At 42.0% G+C, this 22895-nt stretch overlaps 1 protein-coding gene across 3 annotated transcripts in view; it reads left to right on the top strand.

Annotated features, from left to right (window-relative positions):
- The window catches only part of GAK (cyclin G associated kinase), an 85770-nt gene that overhangs the window by 54525 nt on the left and 8350 nt on the right, over window positions 1-22895 (top strand). Inside the window, exons 16-24 of one of the 3 annotated variants that reach the window (XM_081317529.1) lie at window positions 137-331; window positions 1778-1895; window positions 2634-2713; window positions 4312-4505; window positions 4695-4850; window positions 7127-7606; window positions 9721-9885; window positions 18650-18772; window positions 20600-20719. In XM_081317529.1, the coding sequence (XP_081173655.1) occupies window positions 137-331; window positions 1778-1895; window positions 2634-2713; window positions 4312-4505; window positions 4695-4850; window positions 7127-7606; window positions 9721-9885; window positions 18650-18772; window positions 20600-20719 (1631 nt within the window). The remainder of the gene's footprint in view (window positions 1-136; window positions 332-1777; window positions 1896-2633; window positions 2714-4311; window positions 4506-4694; window positions 4851-7126; window positions 7607-9720; window positions 9886-18649; window positions 18773-20599; window positions 20720-22895) is intronic. The other 2 variants (XM_081317531.1, XM_081317530.1) reach the window with 2 other exon arrangements.

Here is a 22895-nt window from a genome sequence, read left to right as displayed (position 1 = left end):
AAACAATACATGCCGTTGCACACTTATTGATGAGATTGACTATTCTGATATGTATGTTTGAAACTGTATTGCATTGACTTGGCTCATGCAGCCTTGTTTGACTGTATATGTTGACCATGTTCTTACGTGCTCCCAGGTATATTGAATACATGTGTGACATGATGGCAGATGAGCCCATTATTCCTCACAGCAAGCCAATCCTCATAAAGTCAATCATCATGACTCCAGTTCCTCTCTTCAGCAAGCAGCGTAACGGCTGCAGGCCTTTCTGTGAAGTTTATGTTGGAGATGAAAGAATAACCACTACCTCAGAAGAATATGATAAAATGAAGTAAGTGGGATTTTCCGACAGCCACCATTTTGTCTCTTGCGATGATGTGGTGTAGGGTGGGAAGGACATCCATTGGTGCCTTCGTATCTAACTACATCTTTGTGGCTGGCAATGAACTATCAGATGCAGGTACTAATTCATGCAGTGGTTATTTTATTAGATGCTTTATTTGATTATTGTGCAGAAAGGCAGAATTCTTAAGTGTAGAAAGAAAAAGAGAAGTTGAAATTTTATCAAGGCTGATGGACTGGCTTTGTTCACTGTTTTCCCCTGCTTTAGCCTGGAGCCTAAGCTGGACATCAGATGAAAAAGAGCCAGGCGGGAGGGGTGTCAGTCTTTCAAGCTTTATGTGTGACTGGATGTTCCCTTAAAATAAAGGCAGATTTGCCTGAATTTTGTTCTCTTTGGAGTTCAGATATAATAGTCTACCATTCCCATCATCCAGTTGTCAGGAAAGCTGAGAGTCGATGGGAGTAGAACTGTAACAACCACCCCCCCCCATTTAATATTGGCATTTTTACAGCTGGAGTCCAGTGTCAGTAAGAAACAGGAAGTTGTGAATATCTGCTGCAAATATTAATATATAATTTTAGAACAGCGGTCCCCCTGAAATATGCTTGTGCAAGGAATGTTTGTGTTTTTGTGGTTTGTTGATCAGTTCGTAAGGTACTTAGCCAAACTATCATAGAAACAATTGGCTACGTAATTTGGGAGTTCCCAAATCAGGTCATGATCCGATTTTGGGTTGAGAGAGAGAAAAGCCTGTTATTTAATGACCCACACCAAAATAAAATTTTGGGTATGGCTAATCTTCATCCTTGTTTACATTTTCAAGACATGCAGGACCATCCCAAAAGTCTTAGCTTTGTCATAAAAGTAGGTAGACAAAGATGGATTTGCTTCTACTAATCTTAGCTTATAATACTATAACTGTATGAGCAATCCTTAAACATTTTTAGAGAGCCAGTTTTGTGAAAACGGTTAAAATACCAGGCTAGAAACCAGGAAACCATGAGTTTTAATCCCACCTTAAGGAATGAAGTCAGCTAGTTCCCCTTTCTTAACCTTAGGAAGAAAGCAATGGCAAACCACTTCCCAAAAAAAACCTTGCCAAGAAAACTGCAGGAACTAATCTGGATAGTGTGTGACTTGAAGGCACACACATACACATAGTTCAGATCGTTTTTAGTTTGTGACCATATCTTTTAATAAATTAAAGCAAATGAATTTTGACTTGGTACACCTGTAGAAGTCAAAATCAGATTAGGGAGTATTTGACTTTTGTATGGCGTGCATGATTGCCCATGAGTCCAGGTGTAGGAGAGCAGATGTGTTGGAATATCGCCATCGGTACTTTAAAAAGGGAGGCAATGAACTAATAAACTGGTAGAATGAATTACAACTGCCTTCAGAGCTTAAAATCTCGTCTATGCTTATCCTCCTTAGGGATTTCAAAATGGAAGATGGGAAAGCGGTCATCCCATTAGACATCACCGTCCAGGGAGATGTCCTCATTGTGATCTATCACGCCAGGTCCACTTTAGGTGGCAGACTCCAAGCCAAGGTAACAATCAAGATGGGGACTCCTGTGGTCATATAAGTTATGAAAATGCCATTGGGTAGACCTTTTTTCTTACCACTTGGTAATATTTAATATTCTATAAATCGAAAACCATTTCTTCATTTTTCACTTCGCTACTTTCTTGAGCTGAACTGATTTTTAAGAAACAAGTTGTATAAGTAGAAATAAAAGCATTATCGGACATTACGTTAACCAACAACAGCTGCTGCAGAAAAAAATGTCAAAAGTGAAAGGGAAATTTTAGAGTTAAAGTGCTGTGGTTTTAATCTTTGAGGGCCAGCATTTTTTAAAAAAAAAAAATTAAACATTTCAAGAGATACATAAATACGAAGTTTCTGCAGATTGTTGCATAAAATACAGATTATTCTGAATCTATAGTGGTTGAAATGCTTGAGATTTATTCACGACAAGATTTAGTTACTAATTCAGCTTCTTTGTTGGCCAAGATAGTTGGCTGACTTTGATTCCCGCTGCCCTGAGCCTAGAAAAAAAGAGGCTTGGCTTCAAATGCTAGGAATAAATTTATTGACCACAGGAAATCTTTGGGTGCAAGATAAACTGTTTCAGAGCCAAAGGCCTTTTATGGTAACACAAGAATGGCAGTCAGAAAATATATGTAATGAAACACTGAAGGTAGCGAGACGAGGATTTGTGTCTTCTGGGTAATGTAGCTTCACTGGCACGTCTTATTCCTTTCTCTTTTTTTGGTTCCTTTTCAAGATGGCATCAATGAAGATGTTCCAGATCCAGTTTCATACAGGATTTGTACCTCGCAATGCGACTACTGTGAAATTTGCAAAGTAAGTTGATCACGCCTCTATAGGAAATACTTCACAACATTTCTTGTACTTGCTTTTGTATTTGTTTTTCCCCCCCATATATAAAAAAGGTAAAGGTTCCCCCACACATGCGTGCTAGTCGATTCCGACTCTAGGGGCCAGTGCTCATCTCCGTTTCAAAGCCGAAGAGCCAGCGCGTGTCCGAGGACGTCTCCGTGGTCATGTGGCCGGCATGACTAGACGCCAAAGGCGCACGGAATGCTGTTACCTTCCCACCGTAGTGGTCCCTATTTTTCTACTTGCATTTTTACGTGCTTTTGAACTGCTAGGTTGGCAGAAACTGGGACGAGTAACAGGCGCTCACTCTGCTACGCGGCACTTGGGATTCGACCCGCCAAACTGCCGACTATCTGATCGACAAGCTCAGCGTTCTAACCCACTGAGCCACCGCGTCCCTTCTTCCCATATATAGCCTCCTCCAATACAGTTCTTCAGGCTTTTTTTCAACCTGGTGGACAACATAATTGCTACTTAAGTGACCTAAATACTGGGGGAGCACCAGGCTTTTCTTCTTCACCCATATCTTGGACTCTTGCATGAATGCTGATGTAGCATGAGGCAGAGTTGAGAGATCAAGGAGTAGGAGATGGTTGCAGTTCACAAAAGAGCCTCTTTTCTAAATGCCTTCATACGTGGATTCTCCACGTTTCTGACTGTGGCAGGCAGTGTGGCTTCTGATCATTTCAAAGTGAAAATAAAATGGACACCAAATGCTGAGCTCGAAGCAAAATTTGAGTTGTTCTAGGTTTGGCCAGATATATGAGCCAAACAGAAGCAGAGCTGGATAAGAGAAATTCATATGCATAACAGGGAGAGTTAAGGATGGAAGTAAATAATCCTGAGAGCTAATTTGCCACTCTTTTCTCTAATTCATAGTACTTCTCCTTGTTTCCAATGTGGTTTCAATATCATTGAGCCTGATCACCCCAATTTTGCTCTTGGTCAAGTGCTGATTTTTTTTATTTTTTATTTTATTTTAATTCCATTTATATCCCGCCCTTCTCCGAAGACTCAGGGCGGCTTACAAGCTTAGCAGTAGCTTTCATTCTATGTATATGCCTGCTTATTAGGGCTTTCACACACACCCCCAAGCGGCATTATTACAAAGTCAGCTTAATTGCCCCCAACAATCTGGGTCCTCATTTTACCTACCTCGGAAGGATGGAAGGCTGAGTCAACCTTGAGCCTGGTGGGATGCGAACCTGCACTAATTGCAGGCAGCTGGTGTTACTTAAGGAGGCATTAGCCCACTGCTCCACCAAGGCTCTTTTAGCAACTCTTGTTCTAAGATCTGATTTTTCTTCCACATTTAAGGGACGGTTGGGGAAATGGTCTATTATTTTATGGAAGCCAGGTTCTGTGTCCTATATTTCGTCGTGATTGATTTTTATAGAGGAATAAAACAGTTAAGGTCTCAATTTATGGGTGGGCTGCTTTTGCAAGCCTCATTGAAGCAAATGAAGTTTGTTTAAGGGCTCTATAATTTTGCTCCAAGAGGTTTCCCTCTGCAATTTCCTTGTAAAAAGAAGTGCTTCTGACTAATGTAATATTGCATACAGGTATGATCTGGATGCCTGCGATATTCAGGAGAAGTATCCTGACTTGTTTCAAGTGAATCTAGAAGTAGAAGTCGAGCCACGAAATAAGCCCATCATGGAACGAGTTCCTTGGGATAACTTGAACATTAAAGGTCTAAATCCCAAGATCCTTTTTTCCAGCCGCGAAGAACAGCAAGAGATTTTATCGAAATTTGGTAAGCAAAAGAAATTCTCCATAATCTTCCTTTTCACTCTCTACTTGAGTAGCTTTTTCATTCCCACCCACCACCCCTGCCACCTTTTAAGCACGAAAGAGGAAGCCAGTAACAAAAGAGCCTATCTCTTAAATAGGATGTTTTTGTATTTTGTGGGTTTGACATTTATTTTTATTTTTCATCTGATAGGTAAGCCTGAACTGCCTAGGCAGCCGGGATCAACTGCCCAGTACGAAGCAGAAGCATCAACCTCAGAAGCCTCTTCTGAAGGCCCACCTGTCGAGCCAGACTCTCCAGAAAGCAGCTGTGCCGAGGCAAATTTCTTTCATACGCTAGACTGGCAAGGTAAAGGGAAAGGATCTGTTACCAGCAAAAGCTGTGTTGACTCTCTTCGTTTTTCTAAACTCTCTTTTTATCCTTCTCTTAGCCTCAAAGTTCTCAGAGCAGATTATGGATGATTGATCTCATCCTTCCCCATAGTCTTATAATCTAAATTCCATGACAGGCAGGAAAGTGGGGGGAGCAGGAAGGAGAGAGAGAGAAAAGTCCTTATTCTTAAATCTAACCAAGTCATCATAAAACCCCCAAACTGGTCTTTAAAGATAGCTAATGGAAGAGCTCTGCTTTCTAGTGTGCCTTTTGTTTTAAACCACACCTGCTTTGCTTCATCCGTTTATGGTTGCATAGAGAAAGCAAACAGCTTGCTTCCTTGATTCCTCTTGATCAGACATGTCAAACACAAGGCCCGGGGGCCGGATCCGGCCCGCGAAGTGGTTTCATGTGGCCCGCGAAACCATCCTGGAAACAGTGAGGGAAGAGCCCCCACTGCCTTGGCCCTGGCCCAAAGACCCTCCTTCTGCCAGAGACCCTCAGATCTGTCCCACTCCTGCCCAGGCCCCCATAGGCACCCTTGATGCGAACGATGTAGAGCTGGCCACGCCCACCCAGTAGGCCATATGCACTCTAGCCACGCCCACCCAGTAGGCCACGCCCACCCTGGCCACACCCACCCGGCCCCCTGAGGGCAACCGCAATGCTGATGCGGCCCTCAATGAAATTGAGTTTGACACCCCTGCTCTTGATCATGATGGATATGATTTTCTGAAGAGTTTTCTCTCAACAATCTCCTTGGTCAAACTCCTCACTTCAGTTTCTTTTTCAAGAAGGAGAGACTTCCGCTGCTGGCCATTTCGTTATGTCTGACCATATCCTTCTCTACCCTTTGTAGAGGCAAAAGAGGTCTCTGGAGTTGATGTCAATTGCACTAAGACAGGGCTTTTCAACCTTTTCACCCATTGTACCACTTTTAGGATATGGCAACATCTGAGTACCATCAGTCGCCTAGCAAGGTGTCAAAAACCTGATGACCAAAAAACAAAAGGGGGGGGGGAAAGTGATGAAGTACAGGTAATTCTCGACTTACAACAGTTTGCTTGGTGACTGTTCAAAGTTACAATGGCACTGAAAAAAGTGCCCCCCCAAGCCACAGCTGAGCAAGACACCTGCCTGCCCGCCCAGAGGCGCTCTTCCTCCTGTCCGAGGTTTTCATTGTTGTGAGCATTTCTGTTGAGGATTGGCAGCGGGGGTGGGGTGGGGTGGGTGTTTGGTTTTTATTACCCCTGTCTGCTGGGTGGTTGCAGCAGGTTTTGGTCACTTCACATGACCCTGGGACACTGTGACCATCATAAATATGAATCAGTTGCCAAGCATCTGAATGTAAATCACAAGACCCTGGAGAGGCTGCAACATTCCAGCTGATCGGCGCTTCTTCTGGGCTCAGCAGAAGCGCCAGGATCAGCGCCGACTCCAGCTGGAGCCTGGCGCTGATCCTCGCGCTTCCACTTAGCCCTGACGGCCCTGCAGCTCCAGCCGTCTCTCGCTCAGGCTTGTGTGGTGCTGCCACCGGTTTAGCTCATTCCCCTCCCCCACTACCACTTTCTAGGATGGTCGCCTACCACCTGCCAGGTGCCAAGGTATCACAGGTGGTATCCGTACCACTGGTTGAAAAACCCTGCACTAAGACACTCTTCCTCAAGTTGGGCAGTCTCAACATGTGGGACTGTAATTCCCCAGAATTCTTGGCAGTAATCACACTAACTAGGAGATTTTAGGAGTTTGCACTCGTGTCAGAAGCACCGAGGGGCTTCTGGGTTGAAAGGATTAGCCAGTGACATCACTGTTGCCCGGGGGACGCCCAGTTGGGGGTTCCATTCCTGTCCTTGGCAGGAGCTGGAGCAAAGGACGGGAGCTCACCCAACTGCACGGCATCACTTGGGTCTTGAACGCGGGCTCCCTAACCTTCAACCCGGCGTCCTAACCACGCAAGCCACCATACTCTTCTAGGAGTTGGAATCCACGTTTCTGAAGGTTGTGCTAAGACGTGGCAGCCATGGCAATTTGAGGACTGCTGCTTGGAGCTTTACCACGGTTCCCCGTGGGAAAAGCGGTTGTTGACGTGCAAAGTTATATTCTTCTGAAGTCAGCCATTTGAGTTCAGCAGGTGCCTTTGGATGAATTGTTGTGTTGATAAGAGAAGAGAATCCCATATGCTTTGCTTTGAATTCCTCCGAGAAAGGCATACGAATACAATAAACTTCTTCTTCTTTTTTTTAAATAAACAGAAGGAAAACAATCTGAAACGGCTCCGGAAGGTCCCTTTTCTCAAGAGAGTCTTGGGTGCGTTGAGGAAAAGAAGGAGAATGAACCTTCCGACGAGGAATTCTCCGCATTCCCCAATGATGGAGAGGATAGGGAGATGCACCTCCTGGAACAGAAACATGGCAAGCCTTTTTTTGAAGCTGGCTTCGATATACCAGCTGCTCAGGCGGAAGAGACTCTTGAAGAACGTAGCATTGACTTGCTTGGGCTTGATTCGGAGGCTGCTCCCGAACTGCTCCAGCCTCCGACAGAGATGAAGAGTTCTTCCAGCAACGCAGACTTGCTGAACGGACTCTTTGTTAGTAGCACTCCAGAAATTTCAGAAGATTCAACTGCAGACCTCCTGGGTGGAGGAGCAGACTTTTTTTTGGGTGGCCAACCCCAGGCCTCAGCAAATGCCCCGGGCAACAGCTCCTCAACCACAATCCCCACTTCTTCCACAGGTAGGTACTTCCTGCTTCCTTTTCACTACCCCTCTGGCCTGCGGAGCGAGCTAAGTAAGGTAGACGGCCTTTTTGTTTCTTTTGGCGGTTTGTGTCAGATCTGTGATGGAGAGGGCGGGGCTTCTAAATGTCACCTGACAAGCCCCGCCTTTTCTGCTGTGCCTTTGTCCCTTTGTAGAGAGTTTCACCCTCAATACCTTGTGAAGAGGTTTGTTTGTTTGTTTTTTCCCCCCCATTAGTCTCTCCACAGGTTTTTTTAAAAAAAAAGAAAAATCTGCTCTACAGTACAAAACGAAATGTTTCAATAGGTGCTTGATCTTGAAAATCTCAGCTTTTTGAACTTGATTTTTTTTTTAACGGTACAGTTCTAGCCTTTGTGTTTACAGCACAACAAATCCTCTATAAGTACGTTAGGAGGCGTATGGAGGAGGAGAGAAATGACAAAAATTGCACCGATCATTAATACAGCGATCCTTTGTTTAATCTGTCCATTGTTCCTACTGTTGGTAGTACATCTTGTTACCTTAAAGATAAAAAGGCAGGAAAGCGAGAATGGTTTCAGTTTGGCGTAACAGCTAAATTTTAAGAGGTGTGTACTTACAATTTAATATCATCCAAGAATAATGGAATCAGTTCTAGCGTTATTCTTGGGTACTGTCAAACGGTGGCCGTTGCTGGTAGTCTTTGGTTGCCAACTGCCTTGTAGCATGGTTTTTACCTGTTGAGATCCTGTCCTCTCAGTCTGTTATAAACCAAAGTTTGCCCTCGACAAAGCAGACCGTGCTATTCCTTGTAATAGATCTTAACATCAGATTTTTTTTAAAAAATCCCATTTATATCCCGCCCTTCTCCGAAGACTCAGGGCGGCTTACAATCTAAGCACAAATCAAGGTGCTTAGCAGTAGCCTTCATTCTATGTATATGCCTGCTTATTAGGGCTTTCAGCCCCCCCCCCCAAGCGGCATTATTACAAAATCAGCTTATTGCCCCCAACAATCTGGGTCCTCATTTTACCTACCTCGGAAGGATGGAAGGCTGAGTCAACCTTGAGCCTGGTGGGACTCGAACCTGCAATAATTGCAGGCAGCTGGTGTTACTTAAGGAGGCATTAGCCCACTGCTCCACCAAGGCTCCATGAAGGGCAGATGAGGGCAGCTGTGCTGGCATAGTTTGGGACAAGATTGTATGCAAGCTGTGTTGATGGAAAATGCCCTGTTTATTGCTATATTTGGCTGCCGATGGGGGATGAAAATGATCAGAGACGAGCAGGTTAGTTTTGCTTGAAATGAGGAGTGGTGAGTGGAGCGGGTTGCCAAAATGAGCAGCTTTGCTGTTTTGCGTTCCCAACAAACATCACCCTCTCTTAGTTTCTCGGAGCTTTGACTCTTCAAACCTTTGAAGTTGGCAAGGTGGCGCATCTGCCAGATTTCCTGCTGGCCACAGTGTGGCGTTCCCTGCTGGATATAAATACGGTTCCTGAGCCGCTGCACTCAGTTTTTGCTTGACACTAGGCAGTGAAATACCTTCAGGCTGGAAGCTCCTCTTCCGTTTGTTTTTCTTTTTTCCCCTCCCCTTTTGTAGCTTCTTTTGAAAAAAAAATCAATAATGCCTTCCCTTCTGACTGGTACAGTATGACTTTTCTACTTCCGTTCGGGTCACTAGGCCACTGGGGTTTATTTTTTTTGTAAAGGAAGCCCCGTTAGGTTTCCTTCCGCTGATGAGTTTTGTGCTAATTTCAGTGTGCCAGGCGGGCTTTCTTTTAGTATAAAACTTAGCTGGCTTTTTGTGTGCTTCAGAGGTTGCAGCTGTTTCTTTTTTTCGAGAGTCAAGAGACTTAAGAGGCGGAACGGATACAGATTAAGGAACTATTACAAGAAGACCACTGCTCTTTCTGATGATTAGAAATCCTTTCATTGTATAATTAAGCCCTAGTAGTCAAAGGTTGCGTAAAGCTCAGTCTTAACTTCTAGAAAGAATTTATCCTTAATATGCCTTGTGTTGGCACTTCCTCAGGCTTGCTATATTTGCCAGAGCAGAACCTTACTTTTTGTTTGCCTTGTTCCTGGAAGCATCTCAAGTAACACCAGCAATGTTGTGTTTTGTTTTATCTTTAGCTGACCAGTTTGACCCATTCACAGTCAGTGCAGACAGTCCAACTCTTACCGGTCCTGATCTCTTTGGTGACTTTCTTAGTTCAAATGCACCAACTGTACCTGCTATGTTTCCTTCCACACACAGTGCACCACCTCCTTCCTCTAGCACAGACTTCCTTAATTTGGGTAAGTGGATGTATGACCTGGTCTCCTACCTTCCTTCTCTCTTTCCTTCCCTTTCTCCCCCCAAATCACGTGGCCTGTTCAGTGAAACCTGATGCTCATATTAGTTCAGTTGGATTAGTGTCAAACAAGCGTTTTGATGGCACCACAGTGGAACAAGCTGTCTGTTGTCGATATAAACTTGTGACTCCCAATCTAATCCGGGGAATGTTTTGCAAACTGACGTCTTCTTTTATCCTCAGATTCTTTTGGGATGCAAAGGCCGCTACATTGGGAAAATCATCCCACAGTGTAAAATTTTAAAATATAAAAAAAAATGCTCTCAAGGCTTTGATCTGTTGTCCAGTCAGCTGTCGGAAGGCAAAAATCTTCTTTTTTTTTTTTGCTATATATCCTCTCTGTCACATGACTGGTCAGGTGTAATATAAAGTTGGTGCCATCTTTTAAGTAGCAGCTTTCATGGTTCTCAATGTTCTGTTTTGTGTAACTTAGAAATACTGTCGTTTTGTCTTAAAGACAGGACTGGGTAACCTTTCCACAACCCGTGGGGGAAAAAAGTGGGGGCGGGTGGGCTGGTAAGTGCTTCAGGAATCACAGGGGGTCGACTTTTGCTTAAGAGTGAAACTGTGGAAGAACTAAAGACATCCTATAAAGTTTTTTATAAGCCCATTTCTGAAGGCCTTTGCCTCATCAGTCATCCTTAAGGGGTTTCTGATTGGTAGTTAGCTATGAAACTTCTCTGTAGCCAATAAGATGGAGCAGGCTTGTTTTGAACACTATAAAGGTAAAGGTAAAGGTTCCCCCGCACATGCATGCTAGTTGTTTTTAGTAGCTTATATCTTTTCCAGCCTATTGCTTTTAGCAATCAGCTTCTTGTACCGTTACTGCTTAAAGCTGATGCACGCTCTGGAGCTAAACCAATTTGCTTATATGATATTCTGAAGAGTGATCAAAGTCTCCCGTAACTTTCTCTAATTTAAATGTGCCATATTAGACATTTAAGAATATGGTGGTGAATTCTGTAATAATGAATTGTGGAGTGTGGTGTTGAGGGCTCCTGAGCTGGAATCCTGATCTCTACCAGGATGATAACTGTATTTCATTGTCCTTATTATTATTTTTTTTGGTTTTCTCTGCCTTTTCAATTGCTAGTTAGAATTCTATGGATAGTGGGCGTGTTTCCCCCACCCCACCCTATGGTGTTTACTTCCTGTATTTTGTGCTTCTGAAAATCTTGGTGCTCTTCCATCTACCCCCAGCCAACTAAAATTTTAATCATAGAATCACTGAGTTAGAAGAGACGTTTTAGGGCATTGATCCAACTCCCTTATTCAGTGCACGAAACTAAATTAAACCATCACGTCTATTCAGTATGTCTGTACATTGTTTACATATGTTAAGTGGAGAAGACCACACTACTTCCTTAGGTAACGGATTCCATTTCTTACTACACTGTCCTTTAATTTACAGTAATTATTCCATGTTCTGCACAATAGGACATTATTCCATGCTGGTATAATGTCTTGCCTTGGTTACCTTCTGCATGATAATCTCATAAGGTATTTGATGAATCTTGGATCATTGCTTTCTGAGTTCTCTTTTCAAGACTTTATATTTTTTTCCCCATTTATATCCCGCCCTTCTCCGAAGACTCAGGGCGGCTTACAAGCTTAGCAGTAGCCTTCATTCTCTGTATATGCCTGCTTATTAGGGCTTTCGCCCCCCCCCCCAAGCGGCATTATTACAAAGTCAGCTTAATTGCCCCCAACAATCTGGGTCCTCATTTTACCTACCTCGGAAGGATGGAAGGCTGAGTCAACCTTGAGCCTGGTGGGATGCGAACCTGCACTAATTGCAGGCAGCTGGTGTTACTTAAGGAGGCATTAGCCCACTGCTCCACCAAGGCAGCCCACTGCTCCACCAAGGCACTTCTTATTATATTACCACTTCTCTCAATCCTTCCTTGTCAGATCTAATTTCTGGTCCTCTTATCATTCCCATTGCCCTTCTTTACTTCATTTGAATTGGTTTCAAACTTTTCAAAAATACGGTGCATAGATTGAGATGATATCTGACCAGTATGGAATTCTTCCATTTTTCAAAAACGTACATTAATACAGCCTAAAATAGTGTGCAACCACATTATATTACTGTTACTTAGGCTTGGGTTAAAACCGTTTTAAGGATGTAAGAGGCAGCATACAGAAAAATAATATGAGTACAGTTTATTTCTGCTAGGTTGGATATCTAACCTATGCGAACCAGGGATACAAAGTATTAATTAAACTCAGTAGCTCATTTGAGTTCAAATTCTCTGGAGTCTGAAAAGGAGACAGACTAAATGAATAACAAACAGCTCACTGTATTACAATATAAATTTATTCTCAGTGTTAAGTATCTAGAGAGTTACCTTCTTCATTTATTTGTAAAGAAAGTGCTAGAGAAGTAGGTGTAGACATCTATGTTGGCTATGATTCTATATCCTTTATTTCCATGTTGGCAACAACACAATAAACTCTGATCTTAATGTAGTTCAACTTTCCAGCACATTTATTTTTCTGAAAAAGTTTATGGTCCTTTTTCATTCTAAAATATAATTGAGAAAAGAACGTGCGCTCGTAAGCAGTGAACCATCTTTGTAGTTATTGCTCATTTGCATCAAGCATTGAGCAGGCTCATAGAAAGATCTTTTCCTTTTTCTTGGCTAGTTCACAACACTCTTGTGTACGTAAAAGTGTCTTGTGTTTAAAAACATTCAGTGTCTATAACTGTACATAGGAGTAGCTCTCCTTGAATGGATGGATGTCTGAATAGACTGAAGAAGAAACGCAAACGCAGGAAGTCTTAATGCCCTTTTTGTATTAAGTCTGAACCGAGGTGGCACCACATGCAGTTGTTATTCAGACTCTTCTCCTGATTAAATCTATAAATAACACTTTGTAGAGTCTGGAAAAGATCTCTCTTGCCAGCTTAACAGCACATCTGCTCCCTGCTTTGGATAAAGACGCAGAGAGCTTTTCCAAAATGATTGTGTCATCTGTTAGAGGGATTTAGTAGGCTTGCTATAAGACCAGGTTGGACAATGGCTTTTTGACCTCAGTGAATTATTGTGTAACCAATATAATAATTTCAACTTTTGTAGCTCTCGGTTTTTTTCCAGTTTTCCAATCTACATGCACATGATTTTTTATTTATTTATTTATTTATAAAAAAAGAAATAATCTCCATTTCTGTTAAAATAGCAGGCGCCTGCTTCCTGGTTATTTACAGCAAATCTTCAGTGTAATAGCCAAGAGGGAAAAAAAAGAAAGAACAATAAAGTCAAATGTCCATTAAATTTAAATGGGTATTACATACATACCTGCATAAGTTGATGAACGGGGATTTTCCACCTGCAAAAAATGGCAAATGGGAATACAATACAAGAACAGAGTTATACAGCAAAGATTTTGCCTGTTAATCTGTAACCGAGGGTCTTATACAATCCTGAGAGTACGTATAAAAGAATGTTACAAAATATTTCATTTTACTGGTGAAATAACTTTCATAATAACCTTGGACAGAAGCATATAAGGAAATAAAAATAATCTTCAATACAGTTGTCTTTTTCATGGAATGGATTAAGGAATGTTTTCTTATCTTTTGAAGCTGTCCCTAGGTTGACATAAGCTTTCATAACTTAGATTTCTTGAACTAAACTTTTAAAATTGCCAGCCAACCTGGCTGGAAATATTGGGAATGCTGGTCTATCATATATGTAATGCACCTACTTATGAAGATTATTTATCCTTTGTCTGACTTTGGCTCTGATAACCATTTAATATCCAGAGCAGTGGTTCTCAACTTGTGGTCCGCAAACCCCTAGGGGAACACAATGTTGTCACAGGAGATCTACTGAGGCTTGAAGAATTAAGTCTTGGGGTCCCTGGCCATGGTCCTTGACCAGAAAAGATATTTAAAGGGTGTGTGTGGTGAAGAAAAAATTGAGAAACACTGATCCAGAACAAGTAACAATTTCTCCCCCCCCCATAAATAAATAAATAAATAAATAAATAAATAAATAAATAAATAAATAAATCACTGTTTCATACTCAGAGTAAACTGAGGCCTTCTGGATATGAAGAATGAGAATGGCAGTAGATCTGGTTTATGCTAACTTTGGAAGGTAAATTGAAAACACTAATCCAGCCCAACCAAAAATCCATTTGCATTTTTTTAAAATGCAAATCAGTACTATTAAAAGTCAGTACTAAACGTTTCAGTGTTAAAATGAGAAAAGTGGAACATGCAAAGACCTTGACTTAATTAGCCTAATTGACCTGAATAGAATGCGGGTATTGTAGAACTGGAAAATTCAAAATAAGACCTAGTGTGTTTTTTTTGCCAGGAAGGGCTTACCTGTTTACCAGTGGAACAGTCGCAAAAGAAACCTCTTATACTTCAATTATAGTTCTTTTATTGTGCATAACTTTGTGACACTATAGCTGTTATTCATGCTGATAAGAAATAAAGGGTTTTTTTAGTCCAATATATCCACTGGAATGGATGCTAGAAATGCTAGAAAATCATTTAAAAGAAAAGAAGCCAAATATAAAAGATAATGTACATTCTTTCTTTGTGTATTTGATGGGGTAGACATCAGGTAAGGCTTTTTGTGGGTGGATGGGGAGGAGGCCAGAAGCAACAATAGCATTTCCTACAAATGTTCCGCTATTCCTAAGGAGTATGTGATTCAAAGTGTGCAATTAATAACCACATTCAGATCTGTAGGTAGTCCTCGACTTACAACCATAAGTTTAATGATCATTCCAAGTTATGACAGCACTGAAAGTAGTACCTTACTATGAGTCCTCAGCCTTACAGTTGTCATAGTGCCTTATGGTTACTGAGATTGCTACTGTTAAGACTCCTTCATAGCTGCCAGCCCCATGTGGCTTCCTGGTTTACTGAGGAAATGAGAGAAATTAAGCAATTGCTTAATTGAAAAATTGCTAAGAATGAAGGTGGTATAAAACCAAAAGTTGATGCAACTGAGAACAAGAATGAATTTATATTCAAACTTACATTATAGCAATGAGAGCAAAGTATCCCCTATAACAGTGATGGCGAACCTTTTAGAGACCAAGTGCCCAAAAACCACCCCCCACTCCACCTTCCCGCCACCGCTCTGCTCTGCCCTCACTCCACCTGCCCTCAGGGCCATCCACGGCCCGCCGTAGATCACCCAGGCGGCCCTGCAGTGCCATGGTGGCCACGCCCTCCACCTGCGCTCAGTAGCATCAGCTGCTGCCTAGCTGCCATGCGCTTGGCTGCACTGCTCCGTGCGGGCTGCACTCCGTGCGGGGGTGACTCTCCTCGGCGGGGCTGCGGGGGGAGGTGGGGCTGGGGTGACGGCATGCGTGCCCACAGAGAGTGCTCCGAGTGCCGCCTCTGGCCCTCGTGCCATAGGTTTGCCACCACTGCCCTATAAGATGCCTCTAGCTTTAATTTTACAAATTCATTTATTTGACCTGCATTATATTCCCAGTATTCACTTTAAAAAGAGTATACCGTATATATTTATACATTTGTTTTAAGTTGGAAGACTTCCCAATGTCAAACAGAATCTATGATCCTTAAATCAGGCAATTGTGTACATTGAACTTGGGTGCAAAGCTGTTGCTTCTGTCACTGACTGATGAAGCCTCTTTTCGTTCTCAACTCTGTTGTTCTCTTCGACGGAGAAATTGGCCGCATCTTTTTGCTTCGTTTGATTCAGTCTGCGTTGAAATGGTAGAAGTTATATTTTCAAAGCAAGACATTTGTGAAGCTGCCTGTTTCACTGGAAAAAGTTTTAGCAAAGACCTTGATAGTGAAACTTCTAAAAGGAGAGGCCCTGTGATCTGTAGAAGGGACCTAAGAGTCAGCAGCTGACAGGGATAAATGCAAGCAGACAGCTAGCTCTGCAATTGGATTCCGATGACTTTTCTGGCTAATTAAGAGATGTTAAACACGGATCTGAAGTGAGCTTAAATCTGATGTCATGCCAAACCTGTATCTTATTTTGAGGAAATCTTGTCTGTCATTTTTAGTTACAGAAGTAAAGGATCTTCTGAGTTGAGAAGACATCTGTTTGTACAGTAGCAACTAGACATTTGACAATTGAGGCTAATGGAGACATAATGTGGTTTTTTATAGAATCCGTCCTTGAGTTAGTTTTTAACCCCTGGCCACTCCCTGGACAAATTCCTGAAATTTTCTTACCTCCTTCCTAGGGGTGTGAGAGAGTGACTGGCCCAAGGTCATCCAGCTGACTTTGAGTCTAAGGCAGGACTAGAACTCATGGCCACACCATTTCTAGCCTGGTGCCTTAACTACTACACCAACCACTTTATATCTTTTACAAGTGCTTTATAAAATATTTGAGTTATGAATTTTAACCGTTACCGTGGGCAGGAGTTTTTATGTATTAGACATGTGGATTCTGTGTAGGATGCTTCAATTGACAAATCGATTATACTGAGATTGCACTGTAAACTTTACAACTGTGGAGCACTTCAGATTCACTTTCTAAAAGGTGATTTAATTCCAGGGGGGGAAAAATACAGCTATTTTGTGGCAGACAAGTGCTGGTTCTCCTCAGCTTGTTTCAAAGCAACTTTTGGGGAATCAAGTCTGAAACCCTGCAGTTTTCCAATTTTATTTTATTTTATTTTATTTTACAAAAACACAATGGGGTGAAAGCCATGCAATGTCTGATCATATGAAGTATCCGCCTTTCCCCATGAAATACGTTTTTGTGCTCTTGGTTTGACTGTTAAGTACTGCCCTTGTAAGACCCAGCCATTGTGGCTCCAATTGCATTGGACACCATTTGATTCTCTCTGCCTCCTTCTCTCCCAGTTCCTCGAATGAAGGACTGAGAACTCTTGTTCCCAGCCATAATTATGGCAAAGAACCTAAGTTGAACAAACCTAGCATTGAGTGTGATATGGGAACACTATGACAATGTCTACTTCTTGTTGAAACTTTCCCCATCTTGGCATACATATTCCAGATATGCAGGACTTCTGGAAATTGTAGCTAAACCTATTTGGGGATGGTGTATATGTGGTGTGCCACACAGGATAAGGTTGGGCTAGGGGCGGTGTTCATAGTGATGATAAGGCTCTGTTAAGGCCTTAACAAAGCTTTACTTTCTTAATTAGGAATGCTTAAGCTCCTTATCAAAATAATTTGATAAGATATTCTAAGGTTTCAAATATTCAGATAGAAGTTTAAACTGGTGACATCAAGGAGCATTGCTATTTTAATACCTATTCAGAAATAAACAAAAAAAATTCTTTGACATTCAGAAAACTTGTATGAGACAAGCATGGTCTTTTAGAATGTAGGCCTAAATATACCCATACCCTATTTGATGGGTATATTTAGGTCTGCATTCTAAAAGACCATGATTTAATACAGAGGCAGGCAAGCTAGCTATTTTGGACTAATCTCACCATGAGCTGGATGATTAAAGAGTACGTGTATTGCACCAGATTGTCTACTTCTAATTTAATATTCTTGTATCAAAATAGCACAGTTGAATAGCATTGTAACATTTATTAGCATAACTGCTAAAGTGATACTATGGTTTGTTTTAACATACAGTAAATATCCTGATTTTGGTGAGTAATTGCCTAAATCCCTTGAACACCTAACTGCGTTTTTTATTTATCTATTTTACAATGCAGTGAACCTTTCTGGGAAATAATAAACAGCAAAGCTTTTGAATAGTCATTGGCATGGCTAATTAGTGTTTTGACAAAATCCAACACAAACAGGGATTTATTATTTTTTTTAAAGCCAAGCATAGATGAACATATAAAGGAATACCGCAATCAGTGTGTAACTGCTTGACAATTCCCGTATCTACAGTACAGTTTCTAAAGCACAATCTTCTGCCGGAACGGTGTTTCTCAATCTCAGTGGCTTTAAGATGCCTGGACTTCAACTCCTGGAATTCTGGGGAATAATGGGAATTGAAATCTGCCTTTCCTAAAGTTGCTGAGTTGGAGAAACGTTGCACTGGAATGCTAGTGAGAGGCACGGCTTTCTTATTTTCAGGGTTACTGTTTTAATAACAAGAATCCTGCTAGATTAGTTGAGGGATAATATAATTCAGTGGCACCTTGCCATATTTCTCCTGGATGTTTATAAGCACTGTAGGAAGACACATGCCACACCTCCCCCCCTTTTGGGGGGGTTTTTCCCCTATCCCTCTCCTGTTCATGCTTGTTCGTTCATAATTCACTATCCTGTTTAATATAGCAATTAATACCAATACAGCCATTTGATTTAACCTGGTTTGTGAACTTTGGAGGCAAGGAGATAAACGTCTGTGCTTTGGGATGGGGGAAATCAGTGCTTCATGTCCTTATTCAGAGATGATGTTTTGTTGCGTGGGCTTTGGAGGATCCCAGCTAATCCTTTCCTCTGTGCGTGTCTTGAACAGGGATCAGATACCATTGGAAAAGTTACCTATTCCTGTTCACCATAGATGGCAGTTTAACCCTTTCAGGCAATGAAAATGTTAGGGTTTTTTTTTCTTCTTTTTTTTCTTTTTCAGCACCCGTACAAATAGATGGAGAGCAACTGGGCCAGTTGGGTTCAAATCTAAAGGAGAAAAATCCAGTGTCCTAACTGTATTTTCATTTGCAGGATGTTACGTTTATGCAATATATACTGTATATATATATTGCATGCTTTTACTCTGATGTGTGGATTTTGATTTGTGTCCTTCTAGGCAACCTGGCCCCAGAGCCACCTAAAATTACTTCCTCAGCAAGCCAGCCAGACCTTTTAGGGGGTTGGGATTCTTGGACTGACATCACTGTCCCAACACCACCTAAGAAGTCAACTTTGGAAGGTATGGTATGAGGCCGTCGCTTGTATTTTTAGCCACCAAAAAGCAAGCCGGCAAAACTAGTCGGACCAGGAGATAGCGCCGGAGAGACCTGACAGCTTTATAATGCAGTGTCTTTAAACTATACCTGCGAGAAACCCTTGGCGGTATGGCCAGGTTGGGATTTTGTTTTTGAAAAGCAATAGCAAGGGACAGCAAGCTTTAACATTAGCAATTGCTGCCCTTCCATTTTGCGGCAATTTTTAGAATATGTTCAGACCTAAATGGTGGTTGCGTAATAAAGGAGAATTGGCAACAGCCTTCACCTAGAATTGTATGTGTTATAGAACTGAAAATGAAACTTTATTATATGGGGATGTGGAAAATTTTCAGGCATAAGCAGGCCAGGTCAGTTGGCTACCTTAGTCGATATCTTTATGTCCTGCCAAATTTGTTTTCTGGCACTTTTTTCCTCATTGTGGTCTTAATAGAAAATGATGGAGGGCTGTTTTTTTTTAACTGCTGCTGCAATTTCAGGATAAAACAACAGCAGGCAGGGAAATCAGAGATGAAGCATGACATCTTATTTTGGGTCATTAAAGGAAATTAGAATGAAATGAATCAAAGAGTAGAGTATCATGCACAGTCAATAAAAGACATTGGTTTATACAGCTTCCCTACCTGCAATCCCAAAGAATAAACTGAGCAATCACCCTTGTAAAGCATCTCGGTTAATCCCTGGATGTAAGGAAGTAAATTAATCCAACGCGCCAATCGGATTTGTTCAATGTCACTCAAAGTTGCATGAGCAAGGTTCTTTCTGAACTGAGATGCTTTTCTCTGATTCGTGTTTTCCCTTCTCCTGCGTTATTTAAAACGTGGTTGATTTTTGCCAATTATATCACTTAATCTGCTACCCAAACGGCTTCCACAGCAATCATGGATTGGTGGATCCTATAATATTAAAGAGTGTTTCTGCTTCTGTATTCTACGTGGGGTTTGGGGGGGGATTGTCTTTTCACAAAAAGGAGTCCTAATAACAATTCTGGTCTTGTTGTTCTTAGTTATCCAAAGAATTGGGACACACAGAAATAAATTGCACATTAACTTTCTGAACTAAAAGCTTCAATCACTCACACATACATACACGCATCCCTGTATACCAGTTTCAGCTGGTAACTGAGATTATGTTGAAGTTTCATAAGGATGAAGATGGCACAACACAGCCAAGTGATTGCTTGAAGGACAGCAGTTTCCGTACACTTAACCTAATTTGCAACAAAATTTGGCCAATACCAGTACAATACTTTTCTCATATATTTACACATGGAAGCTATCTGTTGTTGGGAAAACAGCACCTTGTTTTGATCATCTTGTTCTGTCTTTATAAAAACCTTTGTTCTGATGCTTTTGGACACGCTACCATCTACTACTAGACAGATTCTTTTGGTTTTGTGGCTTGCTTTGGGTGGGTCTCACATACTTCATCTCTTTTACTTGCCACTTTGTACCTTTTCCACAAAATCATAGCACAAGTCAGTCTCTCCCTCCCTCCCTCCCTCCCTCCCTCCCTCCCTCCCTCTCTCTCTCTCTCTCTTCCTCCCCTCCCCTTCTTCTCTCTCTGCACGTGTAGTTGTATACTAAGCATCCACTAATATATTCAATCTGATAACTGCATATTAACACAGATTACAATATGGCAACAATCCAAACATACTTGCAGACTGGGGGACTGTGGAAAAGCCAGTGAATGCTGGCTGCGGCTGGAAAAGATATCAAGCAGGCCCCAAAATGAATAGTTGCTGTTAAAAAAAATAATAATACCGAGTATTTGTATTTACTACTATGCAGGCCCAACTTTCACAACAGGAGGGCCAGCAAGTGGCTCTTTGAGTCATTCCTCCAATAAAGCAAAAGCACAGAATTCTGACCCTTTTGCTGACCTTGCAGACTTGAGAAGTGGGCTTCCAGGTAAGTGTCGGTATAACTAAGGAAAAGCCGTAGCCATTACTCATCACTCATTTTTTATTTTAAGGGTAGTTTTCCATTTGACTTACAGGGAGTTCAGTCTCCTGCTGCTACTGTTTGTAGCCTTCGCTCCCGTTCTCTTCCAGAGGAGTTTTCCCAGGCTCTGTGAAATAATGCAGTGCTGTTGTTTTTGATCCTTTTCTGCTCCTTTGAGGCCTACCTTGCCCTTTAATTTCAAAAATTGGAGACTTGAGTCTAGTCCACCTTTCGAATTGGAATTTGTGCAAAATGTATGGAGAGGGTCAATCTGACAGACCGAAATTGGGTGGGACAGACTGAAATTGAGTTAGAAAAGAGAGCGGCCTGACCTCTCATTGTGCCAACTCTGTTCACCTGTCAACAGAGTATTTGAAAAGTACTTGGATGAAAGCCGTCTGGAGTCCTCCGTGAAACTGCCCAGGCTGACTTACTTCGGGAGTCTCTAAAAGAGCAACAAAATCAACTGTGGACAGGTCGTCCTCAACTTACTACCACGGCTGAGCCCAAAATTTATATTGCTAAGCAAGACATTTGTTAAGTGAGTTTTGCCCCATTTTATGGCCTTTCTTGCCACAGTTGTTAAGTGAATCACTGCAGTTGTTAAGTTAGTAACGCGGTTGTTAAGTAAACCTGATTTCCTCATTGACTTTGCTTGTCAGAAGGTCACAAAGGTTGATCACATGACCCTGGGACACTGCAACCGCCATAAACATGAGTCAGTTGCCGAGTGTCCGAATTCTGATTGTGTGACCATGGGGATGCTGCAATGTTTCAGAGTGTGAAAAACAGTCATAAGTCCACTTTTTTCAGTGCTGCTGTAGCTTTGAACGGTCACTAGATGAACTGTTGTAAGCTGAGGACTACCTACACATAGATAGGGCTCACAACTTGGGTGTCCTCCTGGATTTGCAGCTCAGTTTGGAAGACCATGTAGGAGTTGTGACCAGGGGGGCTTTTGCCCAGGTTCACCTGGTGCGCCAGTTGCGACCCTATCTGGACCGGAATGCCTTGCGTACAGTCACTCATGCACTCGTGACCTCTCGTATAGACTACTGCAATGCTCTGTACATGGGGCTGCCCTTGAGGACCACTCGGAGGCTTCAGCTGGTGCAGAATGCGGCCGCGCGAGTTGTGATGGGGGTCTCCCGGTACTCCCATGTAACACCTCTTCTCCGCGAGCTGCATTGGCTTCCAGTTGCCCTCCGGGTGAGATTCAAGGTGCTGGTGATTACCTATAAAGCCCTAAATGGCATGGGTCCGGACTACTTACGGGAGCACCTGCTGCCGGTGTCAACTTCCCTTCGTCCTGTGCGCTCCCACAGAGAGGGCCTCCTCAGGGTGCCGTCGGCCAGAGAGTGTCGGCTTGCGGCCCCCAGGGGGAGGGCGTTCTCTGTGGGCGCGCCAGCCCTTTGGAATCAATTGCCGGTTGACCTCTGGATGGCTCCCGACCTTCGCTCTTTCCGCCGGGATCTGAAAATCTATTTATTTGAACAGGCCGGCCTGGTTTAAGGGTTTGGGATATTTTTAATTATTTATTGTTAGGGCTTAATTAATTTAATTTCATTTTAACTTTTGTATGTAAAGCTTTTACTGCCCTGTACACCGCCCTGAGTCCTTCGGGAGAAGGGCGGTATAGAAATTAAATAAATAAATAAATAAATAAATAAATAAATAAATAAATAAATAAATAAATAAATAAATAAATAAATAAATAAATAAATAAATAAATAAATAAATAAATAAATAAATACATGGCCTGTGGGTAATAATCTGCAGGTTGGAATTACTTCCCGGTGGAGGTTCCCTTTCTCTTTTCCATCCTCCTTTTTTCATATTTCGAGAAGGATTTGGAACCCGTCCAGGAGATACAAAAAAAAGTTGCCTCTCCAATTAATTCTGACAGTCAGAAGAATCGGGGCTGGATTACTAGATGAACAATTCTTGCCCAGGAAGCTTTTTTTTGCACCATTTAATTTAATCTTCACTTACTCACTAGTTATTACATTTGTTTACTGCCAACTCAGCATAGGACTCCTGATGGTTTTGTTATTAGGCTGTTGTTCTCTTTGTGCATTTTTCCTTTCTGAAAAAAAAGTAATAATGTAATACTAGTATGAGGATTAGTATTCCATCAGGGTAG

This window comes from Vipera berus, assembly GCF_964194415.1.
Source record: "Vipera berus genome assembly, chromosome: 2".
NCBI classification, from domain to species: Eukaryota; Metazoa; Chordata; class Lepidosauria; order Squamata; family Viperidae; genus Vipera; species Vipera berus.
Note: the sequence above shows the minus strand (reverse complement) of the source record. Positions and strands in the feature narration are given on the sequence as shown.